This window comes from Xenopus laevis, chromosome 1S (genome assembly GCF_017654675.1).
Source record: "Xenopus laevis strain J_2021 chromosome 1S, Xenopus_laevis_v10.1, whole genome shotgun sequence".
NCBI lineage: Eukaryota > Metazoa > Chordata > Amphibia > Anura > Pipidae > Xenopus > Xenopus laevis.
Genome location: NC_054372.1, coordinates 45612109 through 45639804, shown reverse-complemented (window position 1 = coordinate 45639804; position 27696 = coordinate 45612109). Strand labels below are relative to the sequence as shown.

At 37.3% G+C, this 27696-nt stretch overlaps 1 protein-coding gene across 1 annotated transcript in view; it reads right to left on the bottom strand.

The window, feature by feature from the left end:
* Window positions 1-1845: 1845 nt before the first annotated feature.
* LOC108704343 (lipopolysaccharide-responsive and beige-like anchor protein) overlaps window positions 1846-27696 on the bottom strand; it is a 369752-nt gene continuing 343901 nt past the window's right edge. Inside the window, exons 53-56 of the mRNA XM_041579550.1 lie at window positions 15630-15728; window positions 14408-14604; window positions 4046-4197; window positions 1846-2537 (exon numbers count right to left, since the gene is read on the bottom strand). Coding sequence (XP_041435484.1) covers window positions 2447-2537; window positions 4046-4197; window positions 14408-14604; window positions 15630-15728 — 539 coding nt within the window. The 3' untranslated portion in view covers window positions 1846-2446. The remainder of the gene's footprint in view (window positions 2538-4045; window positions 4198-14407; window positions 14605-15629; window positions 15729-27696) is intronic.

Genomic DNA, 27696 nt, shown 5'->3' with positions numbered 1-27696 from the left:
CTCTCATGTGGGGGCCTAGCCACCAATATTTTTTAATGGAGGGGCCCTGGCCACAAAAGTTTTTTTATGGGGGGCCCTGACCACCAATATCTTTTTATTTTTTATTATAACATGTGGGAACCCTAGCCACCAATATTTTTTTGTTTTTTTACTGTGTGGTGGGGAGGGCGGACCTGTAGGTGTGGCTTGTGGTGGGCGCAGCCCAGGGGGCCCAGGAAATTTTGTCATATGGGGCCCTGCGATTTCTGATGGTGGTCCTGCAGTTACAGTTGCACGCTTTTGGTAATCTACAAACACTTCTGCCTGAGGAAGTTCTCACCTTTTCTCATGGTTGGGCTGGCCCTGTATTTGACACATGAGCCACTAAGTCTGCCAGTTGTTTCCTGTAATTCCAGCTCATGCAGCTTCAAGAGGAGATGCACCCGACTCAATTGCAGCCGATGTACCAAAACACTGGATTGTGTCACTTCTAGTGGCCAGTTCTCTTGGTGCAATTGTGACTTGTCTATTGATCCATATCCCTTGGCAAAATAGGTTCAAAGGAACACATTGGGGTATATACCACATTGTGGATAGATTAATGTTGTGTGTCAAGTCTGAACTAGAATATCTTTATTTAAATCCCATTTTTATAAAAAATATATTTAATGTGTGAACGTTCTTAAAGGTCAACCATTGAAAATGGGAAAAGATACTGGTTTCCCAATGTAGGAGCCACTGGACGATTATTATTCATCTCTACATTTAACCTTGTCCTACATGGGAGAAATATTATCTGGTCTCAACTTCTGGTACCGAGGGCAGGGCAGATGGGTCTGTGTATAGAAAAGGAATAGCAACTATTTAGTTAGAACAGTCCGGGAATCATTCCTTCTTGGAACCATCAAAGCTTGTCTGTAGAGGCTTGATTTCCATATCAATATTGAGAATGACATTTTGTTTTATTTATTATAACAGTCAGTGTAGTCAGTACAGTACAGTGCTATTTGAGTTGAGTTAATCCTCCCTAACCATGACTTATATTTGCTCCATGGCCTGTCTGTGGTCACCTTTACATAGACAATGAATTGGCATACTAGTTGGGCCAAAATGAATTACTTTTGACAATCCTGCTTATAAAAATAAAGCCAAATATATACATTAACCCTGATGAAAAACAGTAAAGAAACGAGCCTCGTAAATAAGAACACACAGACAAATCAAAGATTATCAATTACAAATTTCATTTTTTTTTTTCAACCCCTCTCAAACTGAGGAACTTTATCGCACACTTCAGGTAATGAAAAGGTTGTCACTAAATGAATAAAAAAGGGGCTCGGCTTTAGCAAACATCCTTGGCCTGGAAAAGATATGGAATGTCAGTTCAGCCCATACATAGGTCACTAGTTACAAACAAGTCTTTATACAGACTTACAATAATTCTTAAGATCACACAATCCCACACAGAAATGTTTCAGAACGGCAGGGTCATCGGAACGTTGAAATAACGTCCTGGTTAATTAACATCCGTATTTACGTAGTCTGCCTATTTACGGAAATGGCAGCATAAAGAAATGAGCGGTAACCGTTAGCGATGGGCGAATTTATTTATATTTTTAGCCCATGTCATGGGAAATTCGCGCCGAAGCGAAACGGGACAAATTCGCCCATCACTAGTAACCGTTAACAGTCTTCTAGGAATGGAGATGCCTCCATGAATTGCCATACTAAATCTATTTACTACCAGGCTATAGTGTAAGACCATTTAAGATGCCATTTATTACTTGCTGTATTGGTATAAACAAACACATTCACATACACATGTAAATAAGCATCTCAATGAACGGTACAACAACAGCTCCAGTGTCAGATGATCCCATGTATTTATTTATCCCTGAACAGTAATTGTTGCAAGACATTTAAATCACTTGACAGTAATTGTTCCAATTTTCTACCAAATTGTCAGTGCTTTAATAAGAAAATCATTCAGAAAACCAGAATACAGAAGAAAAGAACAGGATAACACAAAGTATATGTACCTGGCACAGCTTAAAATGCCCCAACAACCTCCCTCAGCCACTGAGTTCAAAGTAAAATCAGAGAATGTAACACCCACTCACCTCACCAAGATATAGAAAAACATTGCTTTTAGACACTGATGAAAATAGACTTCTCCTTATGACTAAAAATATATATTTATATATTTATAATTGTTGTACTACAGAACTCAACCTCAGTTCATCTATAACCACAAAAAAACAGAGTCTTAAGATCTACAAAAATAGCAGTTAACTCTAAAAAATATTCCGCTTATTTGAGCCTCATTTAAATTCCATTCAGATGTAACGTCGCTATTTATAAGGGTGGATGCAGTGGCAGATTGCTTGACAGACATGTTTAAAGATGCCGTGCAACAATAGGCAAGGGGTTCAAGTGCTTCAGTGAAGTATATAGGCGGCTGCTGGTTTCAGTATCTTGTCTGATATTCATGGTGCCAGCGATTGAAGTCATTGTAGAAGAGCACGATGCTTCCAGAGCCCATGCCTGTCATTATGCACCTAGGAACAAAAGAAAAAGAACAGTTATAAAAGCACCACCATGGTCAACATACACAAAGATACTGTATATAAAGTGAGTTTCTATAGTATAAGTATTTTCCTCTATGAATTGTATTATTTGTGAAATAAAGAGGTTGAAAATACTAACCAGATGTATATTTGCCATAGTTCTGTCTTTAAATGGTCAATTCCAATTAGTCTGTCCCTTATACAGTCCTGCACCAATCACTTATTGCTTTAGGTTTTGTATGTGACTGACAGAGAGTCTTACACATGCCCCCATAGTGTAACATTAACACTGCAATGCTTACTCGTTAGTTAATAACACACTAAATATTGTGTCTCAAACAGACTCCTGTGCTAATATCCTTTCAGTACTTGAAAAAAAAGTTACTTTAAAGGAGAAGGAAAGGTTAAAACTAAATAAGCTTTATCAGAAAGGTCTATATAAATACACCAGTAAACCCTCAAAGTAATGCTGCTCTGAGTCCTCTGTCAAAAGAAAAACCTAATTTCTTTCCTTCTATTGTGTACTCATGGACTTCTGTATCAGACTTCCTGTTTTCAGCTTAAACCTCCTTGCCCTGGGCGTGAGCATGCTCAGTTTGCTCCTCCCCCCACCTCCCTTCTGAAGTGATGTCACAACAAGCTAATACTGCAGCTGCTATCCTAAACAAACAGAGAGCTTCTTTTTACTCAGGTATGGTAAAACAATTTACAGAATAAATATAGCAATCTAACTTGCACTATTGCAGCTAATCTATTGACAATAAAATGCCTCCATAGCTTTCCTTCTACTTTTTCTACATTTCCCGGATTCTACATCATTTTTCATGGTTCCCTGAAAAATGTAAAATGAGGGTTCTACTGTAGTTCTGAATTAAATGCATTAAAGCAACAGTAACACCAAAAAATAAAAGTGTTTTAAAGTAATGAAAATATCATGTACTGTTGCCCTGCACTGGTAAAACTGTTCTGTTTGCTTCAGAAACACTATTATAGTTCTTATAAACAAGCTGCTGAGTAGCAATGGCGGAAATTGAAAAACGGCTGTATGGCACAGGTTAACTAATGAATAACAGATAACACCATTAGACAGAGCTTATCTGTTATCTGCTGTGTAACCTGAGCCTTTTCTCCTTTGAATGGCTGCCCCCATTGCTACACAGCAGCTTATTTATATAAACAATAATAGTGTTTCTTAAGCAAACACAGCAGTTTTACCAGTGCAGGGCAACACTGCAATATATTTTCATTACTTTAAAACACTTTTATTTTTTGACATCACTGTTCCTTTAAATCTCATAACTTCATGTGTTGAATGGATTTCCCAACATGGCTAGTCAGTATCTACTGCATATAATGGTAAACAGATTCTACTTGGGATATTTGGACCTGAAAATATGGTCAGACGTTAAACTGGTTCTGAAACTAATTGGCTAAATTAATCTGGCTACATTGCCTGGTCCATTCAGAACAGAGGCCTAAAATCTAGCGTTTAATCTCACCTTTGGTCAAAAGACATGGCCATGGATCGAATCCCTGCATCACAGCCTGGGTAAGCAAAGAGCTGCTTGAGATCGGATACTTGCCACACCATGACAACTCCATTGTCTCCTCCAGTCAGTAGGTACTGCCCATCCCGGCTAAGCAGAATGGCCTTCAGAATAAAACAGAAGTCAGAATATGTTTAATGTATACCAATGCTTGTATGTATACAAGGCGCATAAACAGAGTAAACAGAATAACAAAATATTTGTTTTAGTAGTTTTCTGATCGGAATAACCATCTAACAGAAAAGAGTTTGATGAAAAGACAAAATGTAGGCCTTGGGACTATCAGGTTAATCTGAATACATTTTTTTAGCTTCACCATCCTATCTTTCATTTCCAATGGTCCTTTTACCAGACATAAGGTGACCATACACAGGCCGATAAAAGCTGCAGCTATTGGCCCATGTATGAGACCCTCCCTAGGGCCCACAATTGGATCAACCCGGTATCACCACTTCAAGGTGGGCATATAGGGGAGATATCCGCTTGTTTGGTGACATCGCCAAATGAGTGGATCTCTCTGTGTGTGTGGCCACCTTTAGAGCATGAGCAGTGAAGCCTAGAAATGTTACCCTACTACCCATGCACAGGAATAAGGTTTATATCTGAGGACAACTGAGAAATTCAGGTAAGATGGTGGCACAAGACTGCATTAGAAAGTTTCCAGGCCAGTGCATTGTCTTCCTAAAAGGAGCATTCTTGTGGATTCTCTAGTTCAATCCATAATAAATCACCTCCTGTAATCCAGTCGTTTTGATATTTAAAGGAGAATTCAACCCTTGAGCTATAAAAACCCTACCCCCCTACCCTACATAGACCCCCCCTCCCTGCTCCCTGGGCAAATGCCCCTAACATTTTACTTACCCCTCTGTGCAGATTCAGGCATCGAAGTTCGGGGGCACCATCTTCATTCACTTTGGTAATCTTTGGAATGAGACCAAAGCTTTGTCAATTTTCGTGAGTTTAGGCGCATATGCAGTTGTCGCGAAACGGATAATTGCTCCAACTGAGCATGCACCGCACCACCAGTCTCATTCCGAAGATTTCGGAAGAGAAGATGGCGCCTGTGATCACCAATGCCTGAATCTGCACTGAGGGGTAAGTAAAACGTTAGGGGCATTTGCCCGTGGGTAACACTTAGGCTGGGGGGAGGAGGGGTCTATGTAGTGGGTAGGGTTTTTTTAACTTTAGGGTTGAACTCTCCTTTAACAATTTGTTTATTCTTCAACCAAACTTTTTGTGCCCCTGGCTACAACATACACACTGATATTGTGAGTCTCTGACAGATCCCACCTGTTCTACCTGGCTGATTTCAGACTGAGAAAGCAAGTCACAGTATACTACTGACAAACATCCTGGTTTTATTGTTTTAACAGGTAAAATATATTAGGCTGAGAGAGAGCACATGAATGAACTATATATATATATATAGTCATATGAAAAAGTTTGGGAACCTCTCTTAATTATTTAGAGTTTTGTTTATCATTGGCTGAGCTTTCAAAGTAGCAAGTTCATTTTAATATATAACATCCCTTATGGAAACCGTAGTATTTCAGCTGTGACATAAAGTTTATTGGATTAACAGAAAATATACAATATGCATCATAACAAAATTAGACAGGTGCATAAATGTGGGCACCCCAACAGAGATATTACATCAATACTTAGTTGAACCTCCTTTTCCAAATATAACAGCCATTAGACGCCTCCTATAGCCTTTGATCAGTGTCTGGATTCTGGATGGTGGTATTTTTAACCATTCGTCCATACAAAATCTCTCCACTTCAGTTAAATTTGATGGCTGCTGAGCAAGGACAGCCTGCTTCAAATCATCCCATAGATTTTCCATGATATACAAGTCGGGGGACTGTGGTGGCCATTCCAGAACACTGTACTTCTCCTTCTGCATAAATGTCTTTGTAGATTTCAAAGTGTGTTTAGGGTTATCGTCTTGTTGGAATATCCAACCCCTGGGTAACTTCAAATTTGTGACTAATGCTTGAATATTATCCTAAAGAATTTGTTGATATTGGGTTGAATTCATTGACCCTTGACTTTAACAAGGGCCCCAGTCCCTGAACTAGTCACACAGCCCCACAACATGATGGAACCTCCACCAAATTTGACAGTAAGTAGCAGGTGTTTTTCTTGGAATGCAGTGTTCTTGTTCTGCCATGCAAAGCGCTTTTTGTTGCGACCAAATAACTCAATTTTTGTCTTATCAGTCCAAAGCACTTTGTTCCAAAATGACTGTGACTTGTCTAAATGAGTGACTGTTTGTGGCGTGAGTACAGAAATGGCTTCTTTCTCATCACCCTGCCATACAGATGTTCTTTGTGCAAATTGTGCTGAATTGTAGAACGATGTACAGATACACCATCTGCAGAAAGATGTTCTGGCAGGTCTTTGGCGGTGATCTTTGGGTTGTCTGTAACCATTCTCACAATCTTTCGCAAATGCCGCTCCTGTATTTTTCTTGGCCTGTCAGACCTGGGGTTTACAGCAACTGTGCCTGTGGCCTTCCATTTGCTAATTCCATTCCTTACAATTGAAACCGACAGTTTAAACCTCTGAGAGAGCTTTTTGTAGCCTTCCCCTAAACCATGATACTGAACAATCTTTGTTTTCAGACCTTTTGAGAGTTTCTTTGAGGATCCCATGCTGTCACTCTTCAGAGGAGAGTCAAACAGAAGCACAACTTGCAGTTGGTCTCCTTAAATACCTTTTCTCGTGATTGGACACAACTGCCTATGAAGTTCAAAGCTTAACAAGCTAATCCAACCAATTTGCTGTTGCCAGTAATCAGTATTGAGCAGTTAACTCGAGGGTCAAATTAGCAAAATTACAAGGGTACCCACATTTTTGCACAGCCAGTTTTTCACATTTGATTTATTTTAATACAACTGAATACTGCTTCACTAAAAATCTTTGTTCAGAAAACACCCCAGTACCCAGTTCCTGGGAAATGAAAGACATAGCACTGTTATCTTTTTTGTTGAAAGTGGAGTAAATTATTATACAGGCTGAGAGGGGTTCCCAAACTTTTTCATATGACTATATATTTATATTAAAAAATTTAAGAAAAAAATAAATGTAAAAAAAATAAAATCTTCAATTATAAAGTGAAAATAAAATGTATGTAACTGCTGACAATGAATTCAGGTTCAAAAAATGGTATGGTACTGCAGAAATATTAAAGATTGCGAAGCATGATGTGCAAGATTTTAAATGACATTTCATTGTAAGTATCAGAAGACATGCAGAAGCCAGACAGCACATACTTGAATCCACACACAGAAATACAATGGCACAAAGTATTACAGAGCTATTTGTTCATAAATTAAATCAATACTCATTTTCCCCATTGGTCGCAATGCTGCCCAGGTCCCAAGGCTATTTTGAAATTGTAATTATTGCCATGACAAATAATTATTTGCTACATTTAGAAAATTCATCTGAAGAAAATCCATTAACCTTTCAGACATGGTTCACTTGGGTTTTATACTCTGAGCTTTTTATGAAAGAAACGCTATACTAAGAGGCAAATTAAAGTCATTAATCTTTAACCCTTCCATAACCTGAGAAAGTGATTCCTCTGATGTCTTTATTAAATTAAAACCATCCATTCAAATTACTCACGTTGACAAAGAATATTGCCCTAGTAATCAGCTCTTTCCCCTTACAATAAATAACTACTAGCAGAATATCAACATTTATCAGCATTTTAGGTTTCCAGATGGGGTTAAAATGGAAATGTAGCTCTGTAGCCAAGATCACTGCTCCCTCTAAAAGTGGCCATAGACATAACAATTATGAGCTTTCCTGGAAAAGATCTTTCCAAGAAAGATCGTCCGTTTCAATGCACATGTGTAGAGCTGATACAGGTAGTAACAATAGAATTCTACCTGTATCTGACAATTCAGCACTAACGGTGGCCATACACGGAGAGATCCGATCCTTGAGGTGGGCAATATCGGGCTGATCCGATCGTGGGCCCTAGGGCCCAACGATTGGATCCTAACAAATTGTAACGGACGGTCGGATCGCATCAACGAACAGATGCGGCCGCGATGGACGGGATTTTTAGTCTCATCCGATCGAGATCTGCCCGACTTTTGGCCAGATCTCGATCGGGGAAGCCCGTCGGGGGGCCCCATACACGGTCCAATAAGCTGCCGACTCGGTCTGTCTGCAGCTTTTATCGGCCCGTGTATGGCCACCTTTAAAATGGCCGATTTTTGGGTGCCTTCAAAAGCACCAGATCAAAATTTTCCGCCTCGACCAATTGATGAGCCGACCGATATCCAAGTCTACAGTCGGCTTGTCTCCTGCTATATACGCACTGAATATCGTACAGAATTATTGTACGATATTATCGGTGAATCTGGCAAACATTAAGGAAGATGTACTGAGCTACACAAAGATCTAACAACAAACAAATGAGTATTTAAATCTACATTGGCAAACTGTAGGAGCTAGAATCATGAACACTGATGGGTAGATGCAATAAATCTGTCAGGTCTCAAAGTGAAAAACACTCACCAGTTTAGGGAAGGGGTCCAGGTGCACCGCCCTGAACCTCCAGCTGAGGGAGCAGATAACCGTATAGAAAATTTGAGCAGCCTATGATTAAGTATCCTGTTGATACGAAACGCGTTAGGCTGTGTCCTAGTGCTCTTCAATAAATAAATTTTTTTAATTGAACGTCTGCCTGGAAGATTGGTTCCTAGAAGTGCCTGCTCACATTTTCTAAACTGTAGGAGCTGCCATATTTGTTGTGTTGTGTGTGCCTATGTGTCATCCTAATAAGAAATTATAAAAATAGATAAAAGCCATGAAAAATGTTATGTGTTTTTTTCTTCTTCTTATATTACATTGAAAAATATTGAAACACTGAAAAGCAGGACAAAAGGCATACTAAGAATTTATTCTTTTCTAACTTAATGACTCCATGGAATTAGGATATTTTTCCCACTTTGGTTTTTTCACTCTAGAAATGTAGGGTCACAGTGCTTGAAATCACCTTCATGTTTGCCCATGGCTATCATATAAAACATGAATGTAAGTATGTGTATTGTATGATGGTCGCCTATGTTATCATTTTAGTGCGTTTTAGAAAACCTTAGACCATGGGCCTCTCTCCAAAATTTTTTTTCCTCTTCTCAGTCAAGATTTTTTTTCTCCTATTCTCTTTTCCTTACATACTAAACTCTGTCCTTCCATCTGTTTAGCCTCTCTGTTCCCATGCAAAAATAGGGCAAATGGTTAAAATCAGAAGGGCCCACTGATACCTGGGCCCACTGGGAGTTTTCCTGGTATCACAGTGCGCCAGTCCAACACTGTAGCTCTTCATATCTAATAAACTAGACTAAGTTGATGAGGCCATTTGTCTATAGACTGTACTTTACCCAGATAATTAAAAAAAAAAAAAAAAATTATTAGGGATGCACCGAATCCAGGATTCGGTTCGGGATTCGGCCAGGATTCGGCCTTTTTCAGCAGGATTCGGATTCGGCCGAATCCTTCTGCCCGGCCGAACCGAATCCGAATTTGCATATGCAAATTAGGGGCGGGGAGGGAAATCGCGTGACTTTTTGTCACAAAACAAGGAAGTAAAAAATATTTTTCGGATTCAGTTCGGTATTCGGCCGAATCTTTCACGAAGGATTCAGGGGTTCGGCCGAATCCAAAATAGTGGATTCGGTGCATACCTAAAAATTATTTACTTTTTCCCTGTTATAATAAAATAGTATCTTGTACTTGATCCAAACTAAGATATAATTAAATCCTTATTTGAAGCAAAATAAGCCTATTGGATTAATTTTATTTTTAATTATTTTTTAGTAGACTTAAGATATGAAGATCTCCAGGAAACTCCAGGTCCCCTGCATTGGATAATAGGTCTCATACCTTTACTTGGTGATAGTTTTTATATTGCCACTTTCTCATTGTAGGTGTAGGAAATCCTAACAAATGGTTGGACAGGAAAGACTTTGAAGACATTACTATGAATTTAAATAGATGCTTTGTGAAAATGAGATTAGCTATACATGTAAATAGGTATGTATAATTCTTATAATATTTATATCAGATCTTTTCTTAACTAACATAGACACTAAAATGTGAACTGTAAATAAGGCAATAAATTAAATGAACATCCAAAAAATGTTCTGTTCGCTCAGATGGTAAAGGAGATATATCATCTGAGAGAAACGTTTGTAAGCTAAGAAATGATAAGTATAGTAGATGAATCAGAAATGTTGTTTTGATGTGGGCTGTGCAATGTCAAGTACAGAAATGCTGCGAGAGACATGAAGATAAGGATGGACTGGAGAAGGTGAAAATGATCACAGAGATCCTGCCAGAGGGAGTTACCCAACTCTAACAAGGGCATGACTAGAAAAATGGCATGGATTAGAAAGGCAGATAAGAAAAGTTACAAATGTAAACAAGTAGGCAGAAATGTGAGGGCACGGCCACAAGGAAAATGGTGGAGGTTCTAATGCCGCTGGTAAAAGAGTAAAAAGAACACAAACAAGTGAATAATGAAGAATAAATGACATTCAAAGGATGAGACGATGAAAGCTGAAGCAGGCAGAAAATCTCTCTGAATGTATGTACTGTATATATGTTCTGTAACAAAGCTAGATATAAGCCCCAAACTTTGCAATTCATTTATTAAAATATATCTTGCCAGAATATTCAAATGGTCATGTTAGGCCAAAAGTCATTAAAGGTCAAGTACAACCAGAAGGTCACTGGTAACTTTAATCAGCTGAAATGTAGTTTTGTTTATCACACAGCCAGATATTGGTTCATTTTAAGCTGACCATAGACGCAAAGATCCAATCGTACGAATCAACGCATGATCGGACTTCCCCATCTCCCAACCACACATTCCGATCAAATAAAGTAGAATATAACAGATCAGCCGATGTTCTGCCCCTGACAGCAATCGTATGAAAGTTATGTCCGACCAAAGCTAGTGACAATCTCCCTCTGAAAATCGTACGATCGGCAATACATGCAGAGATATTACCCGCAGCCGACAGAAATCTTTTAACCTGTCCGATAGACCAAACGACCGATCTCCGCCAGGGCGAAAAATGTCAGAACACATGGTTCGAAAATCATACGAATCCTCTATTCGTACGATCAGATCTTTGTGTCTATGGCCAGCTTAAGGCTTCTGCCTGTAACTAGTATCCTTCCAATGGCGTTTAGGATATTTTAAAGCAAGAATGAAGAAGAGGAGTTCCACTATCAGATTGTAATGGGCAGATTTGATTTAGTGAATGAGGATACACAATGCAAGTAACATTCATTATCCCCTCCCATGGCCAGTCTATCAGTGGTGATTATCAGTAAAAAGACTCAGGCACAAGGCCATTCCTTATCTCCTCCACCTGCTCAGCAGAAATAGTAGTGGACCTTTATGTTGCAAGTGATACAACTGTAGCCTGTTTGTTTGGAAACTGTGGTTAAAACAAAGAAATCCTGTTTCCTCCGCATTTTAGGGTTGATACACTGCTACTGTGCCCTTTCCAGTCTCAAAACAAAGCAAATAATTGGATCCCTTGGGTTGCATGGGTTAGTGTCCTTGCCTCAGGTAACGCAACTTCATTTTAGGAGTGGATTTCCTTTTCAATCCAACTTATTCGTTCTGACATCTTAACATTGCACGCTAGATGTGCTCTGACATGCCTTTGGCTGGGGCTCTGGTGGGCAATGCAGTATTTAAAACAAAAACAGGTGGATAACGTTGATTAGGCTGTGAGTTTCCCCAGGCAGTCTGGAGGTCTCTAGGTAGTTTTCATGTCGCAGGCTACAAGAAAGTAAATTAGAATTCTGTCCAGGGCCTGATGATTGTAAATTGTTACTTTTGTAGACATCCTGTGGCTCAAGCTTACCATGACACATGAAACGCAACCTGTTTAACTCTTGTCGTTCAGTGAATGGCAGTCAGGGTTGACCTTCAGGTTTCCTCCGTTTCACCTCTACCACCCTCCCCCCTTCCTATTATTTAAACAGCAAACATTAGTCTGGCCAAGCAATGGGCAGGTACTTCTCATTGGGGGAGCTGGGCTTTAATCACACGGTTGCCACTTGCCTGCTAGTATGATAAAGTGCAGAAGCAGCTGAGAGGGGAAAAAAAAACTGTGGATTGTTTAAATCTAAAAGCCAACGGGGAATTGGTTGAAAGAAAAAAGAAAGCCAAGCTGTAGTTCACATGTGTTTGACTGGACTGCAGAACGGAACTTCCCTTGCCTCAGGCAGCAAACTCCAGCTTCCAGAACACAATGAAACACTATAGAAATTGTTTTAGCCGACAAGGGATTTTGAGATATTTCACAGATTTATTAGCTTGGCTGACAACATAATCACAACTGAAAGTGACAGATTATCAACATTGCTATTGCAAAAGAGGGGGGGGAACCAAAATGACCAATATAAATGATATGATGGACAATATTTGCTTTTCTTTTGTTGCTCCTACAAAGTATGCTATTAACAGAAAAAACAGAAACTGCATGGGGTCGGAAACTAAACACCCCCTTTCCTTTTTGATAAACTGAAAAATTGGCCTCTAGTGTGATTGGAGAATAAACCAAGGAAATAACTTGAGTCTGTAAAATATTTTTATTCACACTTGGGGAAAGGTTTAAACTTGGCAAATCCAGTCTGCGCCCTTCAGCTGTGATTGACTACAACTATCAGCAACTCTGCACAACCTCGGGCTGTCTGGGAATGCTGGGAACTGCAGGAGAGCCCCTGGTTGGACAGCTCTTACTATCAACAGTGTACATGTGTTACAAGTTACTTATTGCTGAGTAACCTACAGAACATGTTCATCATCATAATTAGTGTTTCTGCAAGATTTGTGTGTGTATCCGCCCAGAAAAGGAAAACAAATATCCCTGCAGAAAAAGCCTGAGACGTGATGTCATTCATTCAGAGCGTTAGCAGCTTCTCATTACTCACATTCACACAGATGTTTAGAAAGCTACAGATAGAAATGTTCATTCACACAACAGTAATAACATCCCCTTTTTTGTTTTACAACAAATTTAAACACACACACACTTTATGCACATACTCAGTGGGTCCGTTTAGCTATTTATTTACTATAGAGATTTCCCAACTGAGCAAAACCAGTAGACTAAATAACATGCAGGTTGTGGGTGAGATTTTGCTAAAGATGCAAATTAAAATACATAGCGATTACAGCATTCCTAGAAATTGGAAACATGTGCTGCATAATCCACATACAGATGGAGAAGAAAAACTTTTCTGAAGGCATTGTGTTAAAACTGTGGATGGATATGATTTTAAAAAAGGCACTAGCAAGCATTCTCACAAAGAGACTGTGGAAATGATAGCAGCAGAAGGGCTTTAATATATATATATATATATATATATATATATATATATATATATATATATATATATATATATATATATATATATATATACATACACACACATAGATACACCTTGTAAAAAAGACCCCCTTCAATATTTTTTCTTTTGAGATGTGTTTTGCTTTGTGTGGCCCAATGTAAGACACGTGTAAGGGGGTTATTTACTAAACTCCGAATGTAAAAATCACGAACAATTTGTGATTTTTTTTTTTTTTTTATAAAATCAGACTTTTAAAAAAAATCCCAAATTTTTCGGAATTTATTAAACCCTGAGGATGGAAAGGTCCAAATCTGAAAACCCGGCATCTCAGACCTGTCGAGGTTGCATATCAGTGAATGGGAGAAGTCCCAATGATTTTTTGATGTGCGCTGGGTTTCGTGTAATACCACAATGTTTTCAGGCAAAAAACTTGAGTTTTTGGGTGAAAAACCCGAAAAAAAAGTGAAAAATCATTTTTTTTCGAGAAAATGTAATAACAAATAAGTATAAAAAACCTGAGTTTGTAGTGGAAAATATTGAGATAAATTCAGACTTTGATAACCCCCTAAGAGTTCTGGACCATAAAATTAGCTTAGTTTCTGGAAGTTCAATTTAAAACCAGTTTATAAGCTAAACCTTTTGACAGCAAATAAAATCAAGAAAAAGTAAGTAATAAAGAAAACATACAAATAATACACAGACTGAACAACAACCTCTTCTAATACATTGCTTCAAACCCTGGGGCTGTACCATCTAACATTATTTATCCAATGATCAAGAATAAAGAGGAACATAATAACTATAAAACTGCACTCAGAATGTAGTAGATATATTTTAAATCTAATGGAAAGAAAAGGAGACACCAAACAAGCTGGATAATACACGTTAAGCACTCCTATATGAGAAAATACGTACCCGGTTATTGTCTTCAATTTTTATTGAAGCTTGAAGTTTTCCATTGATGCTAAAAACGCAGAGCATGCCTTTTTCATAATAGACAACACAGTGACCTTCTCTTGAAACCTGTATAAGTTTTGGTCTTAAGCAGTTTTCTGCAGCTTCCAAGGTCCTTAAAAGGTCTCCATTCATAGAATGTATCAAACACGGACCATCTGAAAAGCACACACAGGGTATTCCTTACATGGTTTGTTATATTAGCATTTTAATTCTGTTGGCGCAACATTTTGTGGACTGATGAAACAAGATTGTGCTTTTTGGGTCTAGGGGCCGCAGACAGTTTGTGCAATGACTCCCAAACACTGAGTTCAAGTCACAATTCACTGTGAAGACATGGTGGCACAAGCATCATGATATGGGGATGTTTCTCATACTATGGCATTGGGCCAATTTATCACATACCAGGGATCATGGATCAGTTTTAATACATCAAAATACTTAGAGATCATTTTGCCTTATGCCGAAGAGGAAATGCCCTTGAAATTGGTTTTTCAACAAGACAATAACCTCAAACACACCAGTAAACAAGCAACATCTTGGTTCCAGACCAACAAGATTGACATTATGGAGTGGCCAGCCCATTCCCAGACCTTGTGGGGTGACATCAAAAATGCCATTTCTGGAGGCAAAACCAAGAAATGCAGAAAAATTGTGGAATGTAAAAGGTGCCAGAAGTTGCAACACACATGTGCAGCAGTTCTCAGAAACACTAAATATTAGTTCAGTGATTCAAAGGAAAGCAAAATCTTGAAAAATGTGTCAGTTTATACAGTGAATGTTTGAGTTTGTAAAGAAGAATGCAGACACTGGTATTTTTTTGGAACAAACTAATATTCCCCTTTCTTCACTTTCTGTAAAGGAATAACACAAGTTTGATACATTTTTCTTCATGTTTTGATTTGGAATAGAATGCGGTGTTCCCAAAAACACTGGAAATAAAAGTTATTATATATATTATTATATATATTCACTTTTTTAAATACACTGCTATTATTCTGAACACAACTGTAGCATTGTGGTGAAAATAATGGCTGATGGGGAATACGTAGACTGGAGCCCAACAGGAAATCCTCTGTTACTCTGGCAGGTAAGTCCGATGCTTTTGGTTTATAAAACCTTCTAAATGTGGAATGAAACAAACATTACAGACAACACTGCATGTTAACATAACCAATCCTACCTGAACCACTGATCACTAGGCCAAGCTCTGCACATACAGCAGCACAGGTAATTGCACAGTCATGTCCTGTTAGTAAGGCCCGAGGAGTAGCAAATTCAGCTGGAAAGAAAAACAAAATTTGTGGTTACAAAAATGATCGAACAGGTTGACTTCCTACCAAAAGCTCCACAGCTCCACGAACATAGTTGACAACTGTATATAAGTATTTTCTAACATTGTAAAGAAATGTTTAGGGTATATGTATTTTTAAAAGAGTTCTAATGCTGTCTAGAACTACATTGTTGTTTAACCAAATTAAGACTGATATGATCTTCATGATGTGGTCTGAAATTTATGCCTATTAAAAAAAAAAAGCCGCTCTGTGGTGAAAATATAAGGCAATTGTGTATTAGTAAAGCTGCCCCTGTCTGTCTCATAATTTGTCAGTGTTTGTATTCCAGTCACATGAACTGAATCAGTCATTTGGTATTTGGCAGAATATTGATCCCTCTACAAAGAAATTGTCAACCTACAGGATGAAATAAGGGGCCCTAATTTGCATACCCAATTTTTTTCTAATATTCCGCATAAGGTATGTGACTTTTCACCAGAATTCAAATCTGAAACATTGTGCTCACTTTCTCCACATGCAATTTTTTCACAGATTTTTTCAGATTTTAGTGGCTTGTTTCCACAATTTCTTTTACTGGCATAGCACTACAAAAACGTATTTTTAGATGACTACAATGCAAAATGTTGAATGAATATTACATTTATGGTTTAAACTTTCTGGAAACCTTCAGAAAAAAAAGAGGGTTCCAGTGAAAGAAAGAAATAGCCTATAATCAGTGAAGGAGGCAACACAGTCGCCATAGACAGACAGCTCTGAATGGCCATAATGTTTAGCACATGGGATTTTCTTTTCAAGTAGTAAAACTAGCAAAAGGGAAGAAGGGGGAAGGGACGTCAGTTTGTGAAATGATGCTGTTGGCATGTGAATAGCTTGAGTAAGATCAAGAGGTTCTTTATCTTGCCCTTAGTACAAATGTGCAACAGTGTAATTGAAATAGACATGTCTGTTTTGCACAGATCAGAAAGGACACAGATCATAAAAAAGGAAGGCTTGCATTATAGGACTGACGACTTTACAATTCTGAAAATGATCTGCCAGAAATTTCCTAAAATTGCTTGCTGAATAAGACAGACAAATCCAACTGTAAATATTATAGGCGAGCTACAGGTGGAAAGCACCACACTCCAATAAAACCTGAAATCTTTTCATTCTGTTCCTGAGATATGCCAGTTGGGGTTTCCAAATCGTAATTCATTGAAGGCAACACTTCCTATTATTGTTAAAAATCCTTCTTAAATGTTTCTTAGGTTATAATAGCCTGTAATGCATCTGCACTTTTTTTGGTTGTCGCTGAAATCACGCGATCTATTATCCAGGAAGTTCCCAAAGTGGCCATTTAAACAAATAATTCTGATTTGGATACATTCCTTAGAATCAATATTAACAAATCTAGCAAGGATGCAAGCAGGTGGCTAATTTTTACTAAAGCTTACATGCTTTAAGTACACTTATGCACTACATTACAGAAAGATCCTTCATCTGAAAAACCCTTGGCCTCAAGCATTTCTTAAAATTAAAACATTTCCATCTGAGCACTCATAGGAAAAGAAACTTCAAGTGTAATGAACAGACCTTCCCATGTACGTGTACAAAACAATAATGGTATGGAATATATTCATAAAACCAAACCATAAGCCTATCAATGCAGGAAAACCCTGGAAGATATTCTATGATGTCAAAACAATGATGTAAAAAGAGATAGGGTAAGAGAAGAGTGGAATATCTGAATTAACTTGGCACGCAAGCACATAATATGCTGTAAATGGTCTTAAACAAAAGCACTGTGTGTTTATAGGGGCATAAAAAAGGCAGCAGACCCAATGCCTATTGAAGGCAGAGTACAAGGTTTTGGGTGTGGACCAAGACTTTGTTCATTATGTGTAATGAAAAAAGCAACACCAGCACGCACGCGCACACACACTTTGGCAATTATATCAGGCACGCATACGTTAAATCAGTATCTTGTATATCTACAGTAAAATAAACATTTCTCCATTGTGTACCAAAGGATATTCTTTGCTGTGCAACTGCATGCAGTAAAACATTATAAACCACACTGAGCTAAAATAAAGTAATACCCCTTACCATAAACATACCAGGAGAAATTAAGTCACATCGAGCACAGAAACCTTTATTTATATTTATAATTAAATATATAGGCAACCTTCATAAATCTCCCAGCTCAAATATTATTTATCCAGAAAAGACTAAACTCCTAGGAGAGCTTTAGATTTAGAGGAAAATAAAGCATACCAATTATAAGCTCCTTTCATAACATCTTTAAGGCAGATCCATATTGCCCTGTGTGGTTCTGTGAAAGAAAAATCCTTAATGTTCTTATAATGGATCAGTAACGGAACTAGGTGGGGGTGGACCCTGATACGGGCCGTGCAGACGCCCCCCCCCCCGTCAGTTCGCGTTTACTTTGCCGCTGCAGCCGACTCCAGCGCACGCAATCTGCCGGGGGCCCTGCGGGGGTGCGGGCCCTGGCCCAGTTGCACCCCCTGCTCCCCAGGTAGTTACTCCACTGTAAAGGATAGTGAAAAAAGAAGGTAGCCTTAAAAAACTCAACATTCATTTTCAATAACAAGCATATAAAGCAAAAAAAAGTGGGCAAAAACCAAAGAAAGATGTAAACCTAGTTGGGGTTCACCAGGATGACGGAGTGGCCCTAATGGATATAACTAGCTCTAGTAAAGATCTAGCCACTTTTAGCAGTGCCCAAAGTTCAACTATTGTGGTTGTGGACAGTTGATGAACTGGTAATGGAGAGGACGGGCTCATTTAAAGCATTGGTTAGAGGCTAACAACCTACCTTAGCTTTTTCTATAAGACTATATAATATCCCATCTGGCCCTAGAAAAACCCACAAAACTAACTTAGGCTACACCATTTGGTTTACCATCATTTCACTGCAGGTAGAACTCACTCTTAGCAGTAGTGGAAATAGTCACAATAGGGGTAAACCGATCGTTCTACAGGATAGTAGAGACCAGTGGTCAGGATTTCCCTAACAATGTTTTGTGTGTTCTGTTTCTCTGTATTACTTTTTTTGGTCAAACAGTGGGAAAATGGTGCACTTCCAGATGCTTGGAAAGTCCCTCAGGGAGCAGAAGGAATAATATAGTAAAACTCTCCTTTCCCAATGACTGACCATACCTACACTATATTAGGAAATTAACTTAAAGGTTCAGTTCAAGTAAATAACATCCTCTCCACATGGAAAATGTGGAATGTAATTACACAGATTTCTTTTTAAACGAAACCAGTAAGAACAATATATAGTCAATGTATGACGTAAATGTTTTTTGGAAATCTGGAAGTACCACTTACTGTAAATGAAAACACACATAACTCTACAAAGTTAAACTTGAGAGACCCTATGCTATTTAAAATTGCACTATACTATACATTTATTAAAAACGGAATATTATAGATACTTTTACTGATTTGTTAGGGTAGATCAGGAGGCTGCTAAAAGACTGAATTATGGGGGCTTACATACAGACCAATTTCTTTGAATTTGAAGAACATTGCTACATTTTTTCAGGCATTATATAGAGAGCTTGCGAATGCGGAAAAATGTAATGATAAGATATTACAACATGAAAGGCTGAAAAGCAGTTAAATTGTTTTACATAAAACTAGATACTGCAAGAGAAAATGTGTTTTGCATCTAATGCAACGTGAGCCTCCCATACATGAGCTTCACCGACTCTGAAAGCTGGTGTGAGTCTTTAGATAAAAAGTGTGACATTTTGAAGGATTTAGGGGATGGTTTGCACAATGCTAAAGATCTCTTTAAAAGCTGATTGTAAAGCAGAACAGATCTCCTTAAAAGATTTGGCACTGCCGTGGCTTCAGAAGATTGCCATGCTTCTCTGTAATGTATGGGGAACATTTTATCTTGCTTGCTGATTTAAGGGGCACCACTCAAAACTATGTTGAAGCTTTGGCCGGAAAAAAAAAATCAAAGGGAATGTGATTCTTTGTCCCTTAAACATGTTTATGAGCACTGGTGCAAATCCCAAAGACGGAGTGAAAAGGTTGCGCCCTGCATCTTTATGGAGATCCTTAAGGAAGATGAACAAGTCAAATGAGATTAAAGATTATGTGAATCCTGCTACTAATACCACAAACACATGAGTGCTTTGCAAACAAGTTTTCTCAGCAGCCCCCCAGAAGACATTTACTAACTAGGACAAGTTCAATGGGGGCCCACTACAAAGTGACTAACCTTTCTTGACGTCATGCCAAGTTTAACCTATTTCTTACCAAACGTTTCTTTAAAAAATGCTTCACAATGCCCCAAACACAAAGGTTGAAAGAGAACATTTTTTTTTTTTCAGTTTAGTACTGGGGCTGAGCTATAACAGATACTCTTCACCAGCATTCAGTATTTTAACTCAATCATATGTACATTAATACTGTATTTTATGTTTTAATTCTCTTTGCTAGGGAGTAGCAAAAAAAAAATCTCAAAAATCTCAAAGCGCCTTCCGCAGCTTTGCCATATGCAGAACAATTAAATTACATACAATTTAAGCAATGCTGGTGCTTTTTATCACAATATTACTTTATTAGCACAATTTCACTCTCATAGTGTACCAGCATATGAACTTGACTAATGTTGTTTCCAAATAAAATGACTGTCTGCTTTACAGTAGCAGGGCCAATGGATTTTGTTGGAGGCTTAGGCTGCGCTGATGAGACTCCTTCAGAATTCTTTGTGCCAGGACGTTTGTAACTCTCTCTCTCTTTAACCAGGTAGGGAAGAATTCCTACTGGTCGTGCAATTTTCTAGAAAGTGCTAGTTAGGAATGCTCGGACATTTATATAGCATAAATCTAAAGTGGCATTTTTATGGACTGAGAGCATATCTTTGTAGTAATGACATCAAGCCATGATCTATATCCCTGTAATGTGAATAATTACAGCAAAAGTTCTGTTTCCTGAAAGTAAAGGGCATGTAGAAAAGCAGAGCTGTTGCCGAAGGAGCGGGTATTAGAAAGAAAACATTGTGTAAGGGTTTTTGTAACCATACAAATACATATCCAGACTGAGGCATTTATTGCTCATAATAAGTAGATTATTTTGAGTAGAAAAACAAAGAGGCAACACTTCAACTCACACAAGCCCTCTCCCAAATCTAATAAACTGCAGGAAATAATACTTTTGGTGTAAAGCAATATGTACAGTACATGTGCAGTATGTATCACTTTTGCCTATGCAGGCTCAGGAACCAAGTAAATACTGTAAATAGGGAGAAATAGCAATTATACAAAGTTTTGACTCCTTCTGGAGTCTCCGTAATGTAGTAAAGTGGTTCATTACTACTAATAACCCAGCTAATACACACATAGGTTTAAACAATAAATACACACCACATTGTTCCAGTTTATGCATTTGGAGTAATGTAATTTGGCCATGATTTTCAGTTAAACTGCACATGTGATCATTTATGGTGGAATTGTAATTTGTTCATGTGTGGCTTAAGATAAGCAAATCTAAATTTAGCCTTACTCTCCCTTTATTCTGCAGACACAATTTTTATTTAAACTACAATTTCTGAAAATGGCATACAATTTCTCAAATGGACATCATTTAATTTAGAATAATCCATATAAAGAGCCACATTACAATCAATATACATGTGGTGCTCAATGTGGGACTTCTGCTTCTTGCATAAGAATTACGTACATAAACCAAAACACTCCCAAATGGCACTCACTCAACTCAGCAATGTACAAATAATGTTTAGTTTTATTTGAGATCACAGCAAACATTTCAGGGTTGTCCCATTCTTCAAGTGCTCTTCACTTGAAGAAGGGAGGAACAGTGAAACACATCTCAAATAAAACTACACACATGGGCAGATTTATTAAAAAGTGAAGTTAGGGATCTCCACAGTCCTCTAGAGTGAAATTCCTCCACTCCCCATTCATTTCTACGGTATTTTGAAAGGCATATTTATCAAAAAAATCCAATAGACATGAACGGAGAGAGGCAGAATTTCACTCTAGAGGACTGTGACGATCTATAACTTCACTTTTTGATAAATATGCCCCATTATTTGCACATTGTGGTGAACGAGTGCTATTTGGAAGTATTTTGGTGCATAATCCAATTTACTGTAAAGAATACTATACCTCTGATCATTTCAGGTTTCTATGAAAATATAATACATAAAACACTTTTTTTGTATAACGCATATAATGTCTGTTGCATCAGCTTCTTTTAATTCCAAAATGCCCCTGTTACAGTTAAAACCTGCATTTATTGTTACCGTGCCTGTTAGGTGTTCTGTTCGTGAGTGAGCAGAACATCAGAGGGTTCCTCAATGTAAAAGATGGAAAATGGAAAAAAAAAGTGCAAATTTAAGAACAATTCTTTGACTGCGCACAGCTAAGTTATCCTCTAATATAGGGGGCCCACTGTGGCATCCTCTGGTATCCTTGTTGGATAGGTGGTATGATAGAGGTTCCATTAATGAAGTTTACTAAAAGCACATCACCAACGTCTTTCCTCTAAGAATGCAAAGCAACTGGCAATTACCATTAGAACAGAACAAAAGAACGACTGGCTGATTACTTGTCTGGATTTAAATGTCAACATGACAAAAATGCTTTTAGAATAAACCAGGTTACACACAATGTTTACATGCTGAGTTAGGTCTCATCACACAAGACTAACTGTAAATTCAACCACTAATCACAGAAGCACTGCACTTCCTATTTATGTACAGAAACTGTACTCAAATACATTTGGAGTGCATCAAAGTCTGGTTATACTAATTCTTGGTTTAAGTTACAGAATTTCAGTTCCCAAGCATAAATCATCCCTCCCACTGTTTATGTGACATAACCCTAGGGTTGTAGGGCGTATTCATTTTTCTCAGTAACTACACAAGGTAAATAAGATATACAGGGATCAGGCGGCATATGGCACATATTAACTCCTTAATCACATACAAAATGTATATATGCATACATACAGCGTGTTCCAAAGGTACACAAAGCCTTATCAATATACTGACAATTTGTTCCCTGTGATATTACTATTTCAAATTACTGAAAGCTTATTGTTTGAAAGTATTCAGTCCTGGCACATCAGTATTTTGTTATTCCTTTTGAACATTAACAGCTTTATGTGTTTTTAAGTTAGAATGCACCAATTTTGTTAACTCTCTGAATTGTGGACAATTCTATCAGGTTCATTAGCTCCAAGATGTTCAGGCTTGTCACATGACTCAATCTCCAGATTCCCAATTGGACTAATATCAGGGCTCTGGCCGGACCATTGTAGAACAGTCACTCTTTGATCTGTACCCACTCATGTTAACAATGTTCTCTTCCTTGTCCTTTCTCTGGAAACCGGGATGTTTTTTAGTTGGATCAGCCACTCCTACTTCACCTTCTATTGCCTCTGCATGCAAGTAGGTTGTTGCTTGGACTGACTCAATGTAAATGGGCAGGTAGTATCATTGAAACATCTAGGATTTATAGTATCTTACTAATGTTCTTACCTTTAAATTTTCCTTTACTTTATAATAAAGGAAAATTACATTCTATGCAAGTTTCCAATATATATTAATGAAAGTAGTACTTATTCACTCCTTTCTTTTCTCTGGGTCTGGTTCTTAAGTTTTAGGGCACACTCTCAGATTCAGGGAGATTCGTCTCTTCTTTTTCGGGGCGACTAATCTCCCCGAACTGCCTCCCGCTGGCTAGAATGTAAATCGCAGGCAGGATGGCGCTCGGATTGTTTCATCTTCCGAAAATGAATCCCTCCGAGTGCCATTCCGCTGGCGATTTACATGCTAGCCGGTGCGGAAGCAGTTCGGGGAGATTAGTTGCTCCGTAGAAGACAAGATTCGTCGCTGGCGACTAATCTCCCCGAATCTGAGCGTGTGCCCTGACCCTAAACTATTTTAGCAGAAGACCATTGTTTTCTAGGTCTGTTAATCAGCTGGCTTCTGCTGCGTTGTTGCCGGGAGTCATAGGAATGACAGCCAGAGAGATGCTGCTTTTAATAACAATTACAAATCACTTAAAAAGCTCTGAAATGGTTTAAAGAATAAATATTGGAATTTGGAAAGCAGTTCAGAATTACAGTTTCTTTTATTATGGAAACAGTTTTTGGCTGGACATCCCATTAATAGTGTAAATTTGTTACTAGCAAACCTGTTATAACTACAGCTTTTAACCGTTTTAAACATAATGTATATCACTGTAAAAAGACATTACAAAAGAAAAAAGGGCATATACAATTATAAAAGCATGATCCATGTTTGAAAATCACTTTATCATAAAATTATACAATGGTCTGAAAAATCAGAGACAATGCAGGGCTGCACTGACTATACAGAATTAAAGTGCAATGCAGTGGAGCCCTACTGAATGAAACAATGTTGTGCAGAATTAAAAATGTTTTATAAATGTATATATTGTTACAATTTTGGATTCAAATATGGGGAGGCAAATTTATCAAGGGACGAATTTCCAATTCATGTCGTTTTTTTAAAACTCTACAAAATTAGATTTTTCTCAAAATTCGATTGGGGTGTTATTTATTAAAAATATATATTGTAAAACTCTACGAATTTTACCGAACCGAAAACTCAAATCGAATTTGGCCAAACTCGGATAGAGTTTTTTCTCAGAAAAAAACTTGAAAGTCAGGAAGGGCACTGACATCTTCAAATTGGTCACTGGACCTCTCCCATTGAATTATACATGAATACAGCAGGTTTTAGGTGGTGAATAGTTGAATTAGAATTCTTCAAGGGCCAGAGCTTGATAAATCTCGAAAATCAAATTCAAATTTTTTTAAAAATTCGAATAGAGTTTGGATAATTTACTAGTCAAATTTGACAGTTTAGACCATAAAAAAAAATTGACCCATAGTAAATACACCCCATTATATTCACAATGATTGTACCGTTGCTAGTTCTTTCTTTAAAAAAAAATGCACGTGTGAAATAATTTCCTGTGATGCTGCTGCATTAATGTAACAGTATAATTAAAATGAAACTATGATCCTATTTTCCGTTGTTGTTAAACAGAATATTTCCATTGGCTGCCATTAGGTGGTGCCCTTGTTTCGTTACTAAGTGAAAGGTGGGGAAACCTGAATAGCAGCACAAGCCCCAGGCATGTTAATTGTTAGGTACAGATCAGAAGATGATGGGAATTTATGAATTATGTTTATTATTTTATGTTGCTTACTTAAAATGTAAATATGCACTAATACATAAATACAAAGTATAATCCCTCATGTCATGCACGGTGCATGCATTTTGGACACAGACAACTCAATGTTTGATTATAATATAAAAAGCAACAGCAGCCAAACTTATGCTAATATTATTAATTCAGCAAATGTTAGCATATTCAATTTCAAGAAGGTAAATGCTAATGCTGTATAAATCTTTACATGAAATAAAATTAAGCCAATAAATTTCAACTTATTGGTACTCTGCATAATAATTCCAAAATGAACATGATAACATTTCATTTTGTGCTGACACAGCGCTGGATTAGTTTGATATTCTGTTTTTTTAGAAAAATCCTCACCCCCAAAAAACGGTCAGCCATTTTTCAAAACAAAATCAAAGTGAATTCAATTGGAGTAGATTTAGGTGTAAAGCTTGACCTGTAGGTGAAAGTTAGCATTTTATAAATGGCCCCTAATTCTAAAGGTACGCTGCAAGGGGAAATTTTTGCCTGTCTGGGATATGCTACTGGGGAAAGTGTGTGTCAATCATTTACTGATATATATACTTGTGCTTTTGGATTCATTCAGTATGTAACTGGTTTTAACACAAAACCCTTAACATGGCACTTGTTTATTCTAATTTGATTGAGCAGGGAACATTATATTATAGATAATAAAATACAATAATGTGCAGATTAAAAAAATGATTGTGGTAAAGTCATGCAGACATTATAATTACTTGTGCTCATACCCTAACTGAGCCCACTCGCCATTGTATTACAGCTTGTAGTTCACTGAAGGGAGTCTTTGTGTCGTTTCTTATTTGTTTTACTTGCACATGTATCTGAGAATCTACACAGAGCAATTTCCCAAAATAGAAACAAAACCATATAGCTATTCCAGGAGACCAAAAAACTAAAAATACTCTCACCCTGCGTGCGTATGTGTGTGGGTTTTATCTATATATATACAATATACCACAGTGGCCAAGGCTTTACATAATAAACATTTTGTTTTAACAGAATTTATGTTTTCATTATGAATAAAGTTTGCTACAATTATGCATCAATTTAACAACATCAGAGCATCACTTTAGTAAATATGAGTGTAAATATTAGTATAAAGCTCAAAATATCAGTGCTTTCTTTCCCAGTCTAACGTCCCTACGCAATTATTAATATATGAAGTTTAAGAATTATGATTTTAAGTAGTGTAAGAAGCCTGACGTGCATTTTTCACTGTGTTACTAAAAAAAAAAAAATAATAAAATATTATAGATATGGCGCTACAACGTTCAAGTTCATGTAAATTAACAAGAATTTTCATTTCTATAAGATCAATATTTCTTGCATCCAGCTTGTAATTGAGCTACATATAATGAAGCCTGTATAAGCCACTACATTGCTGCATTCAACAGTGTGTTGCTTTTGGGATCCAAACTGCACCAGTACAATATTCTTTTCATAATGAAGTTTTTAAATCATTTTTAATTACCTTTCAAAAGCCACATCTACTCCTGCACTTGACAAGATGCAAAATAGTTCTTTTCAACAAATGCTGTGCTATGTAAGAGGCTGAATTTATGCGGCACGGGCTGGGAACCTGCATTAATGTACTTATTGAATATACACAGAGGAACTTTTTAGATGGTTTATGCCCAAGAAAAAATTGCTCCTCATATTTATTCATTTAAAGCATAGTATGAAAAGATATTAATGCTAAAGCTTTAATGGCCGATAGAAAGGGAATTGCGGCCTCTCTCATTAAAAATACTTTTACAAAAAGGAGGCACACAAGTAACACTTTAGCCAAAACTGCCTGGAGTTTAATGTATAGAATAAAATAACAATAAATAAGAGACAAATTAGATCAAATCTAATGGGTTTTATAATGAAGAAATAAATATCTAAAGTCCGCTATAACTTGGCAGAAGAAAGGACCAGAGCAGAGAGAAGTCTTGGAACATTTCTTTGGCATAGAGATTATCAGATTATGATGGCATGACAAACACTAGCACGTGAAATGGGATCTGTTATCCAGAAATCTGCGTGATGACTGAAGTAAATTTCTTTTATTTTTCCTAATATAAAAAAATGTTTTTTAATATATTGAAATTTCGGAGTATAAATTTGCTCCTGGTATAACAAAATAGCAAAACAGAGAAATCACACATCTAATAATTTGAATACATTCTATAACTACACGTGGACTGGTTTAAAGAGTAATATGCAAACATTTTAGCTATCAATCCTTAGCTAGAAGGCATATCAAATAATATTATTACATGTTATCTAGAGGTCTATGATTTTTATTTTTCCAGCAGAATGCTTATCTGAGGAATTTATCTTCGTATCCTGTTCCCTTTCAAAAGCTGCAAGTGTATATTGGAGACGCACAGACACCAGATATAGTACTGTATACCATACAGCGGAAAGGAAGATGGTAAATAAATATTTGCAAAATCTTGCAAATGTTAATCCTTGCAGTAATTTAGAAAAGGTAAATATTTTTTATCAGTTTTAACTGTGCTCTTTTAAAGGAATAGTTGACTGTAAAAATAAAAACTCTGTAAATATAGTTAGTTAGCCAAAAATGTAATGTATAAAGGCTGAAGTTAGCAGATGTCTAACATATTAGCCAGAACACTACTTCCTGCTTTTCAGCTCTCTAACTCTGAGTTAGTCAGCGACTTTAAGGGGTCTCATGGGACATAACTGTTCATTGATAACTGTTCATTTT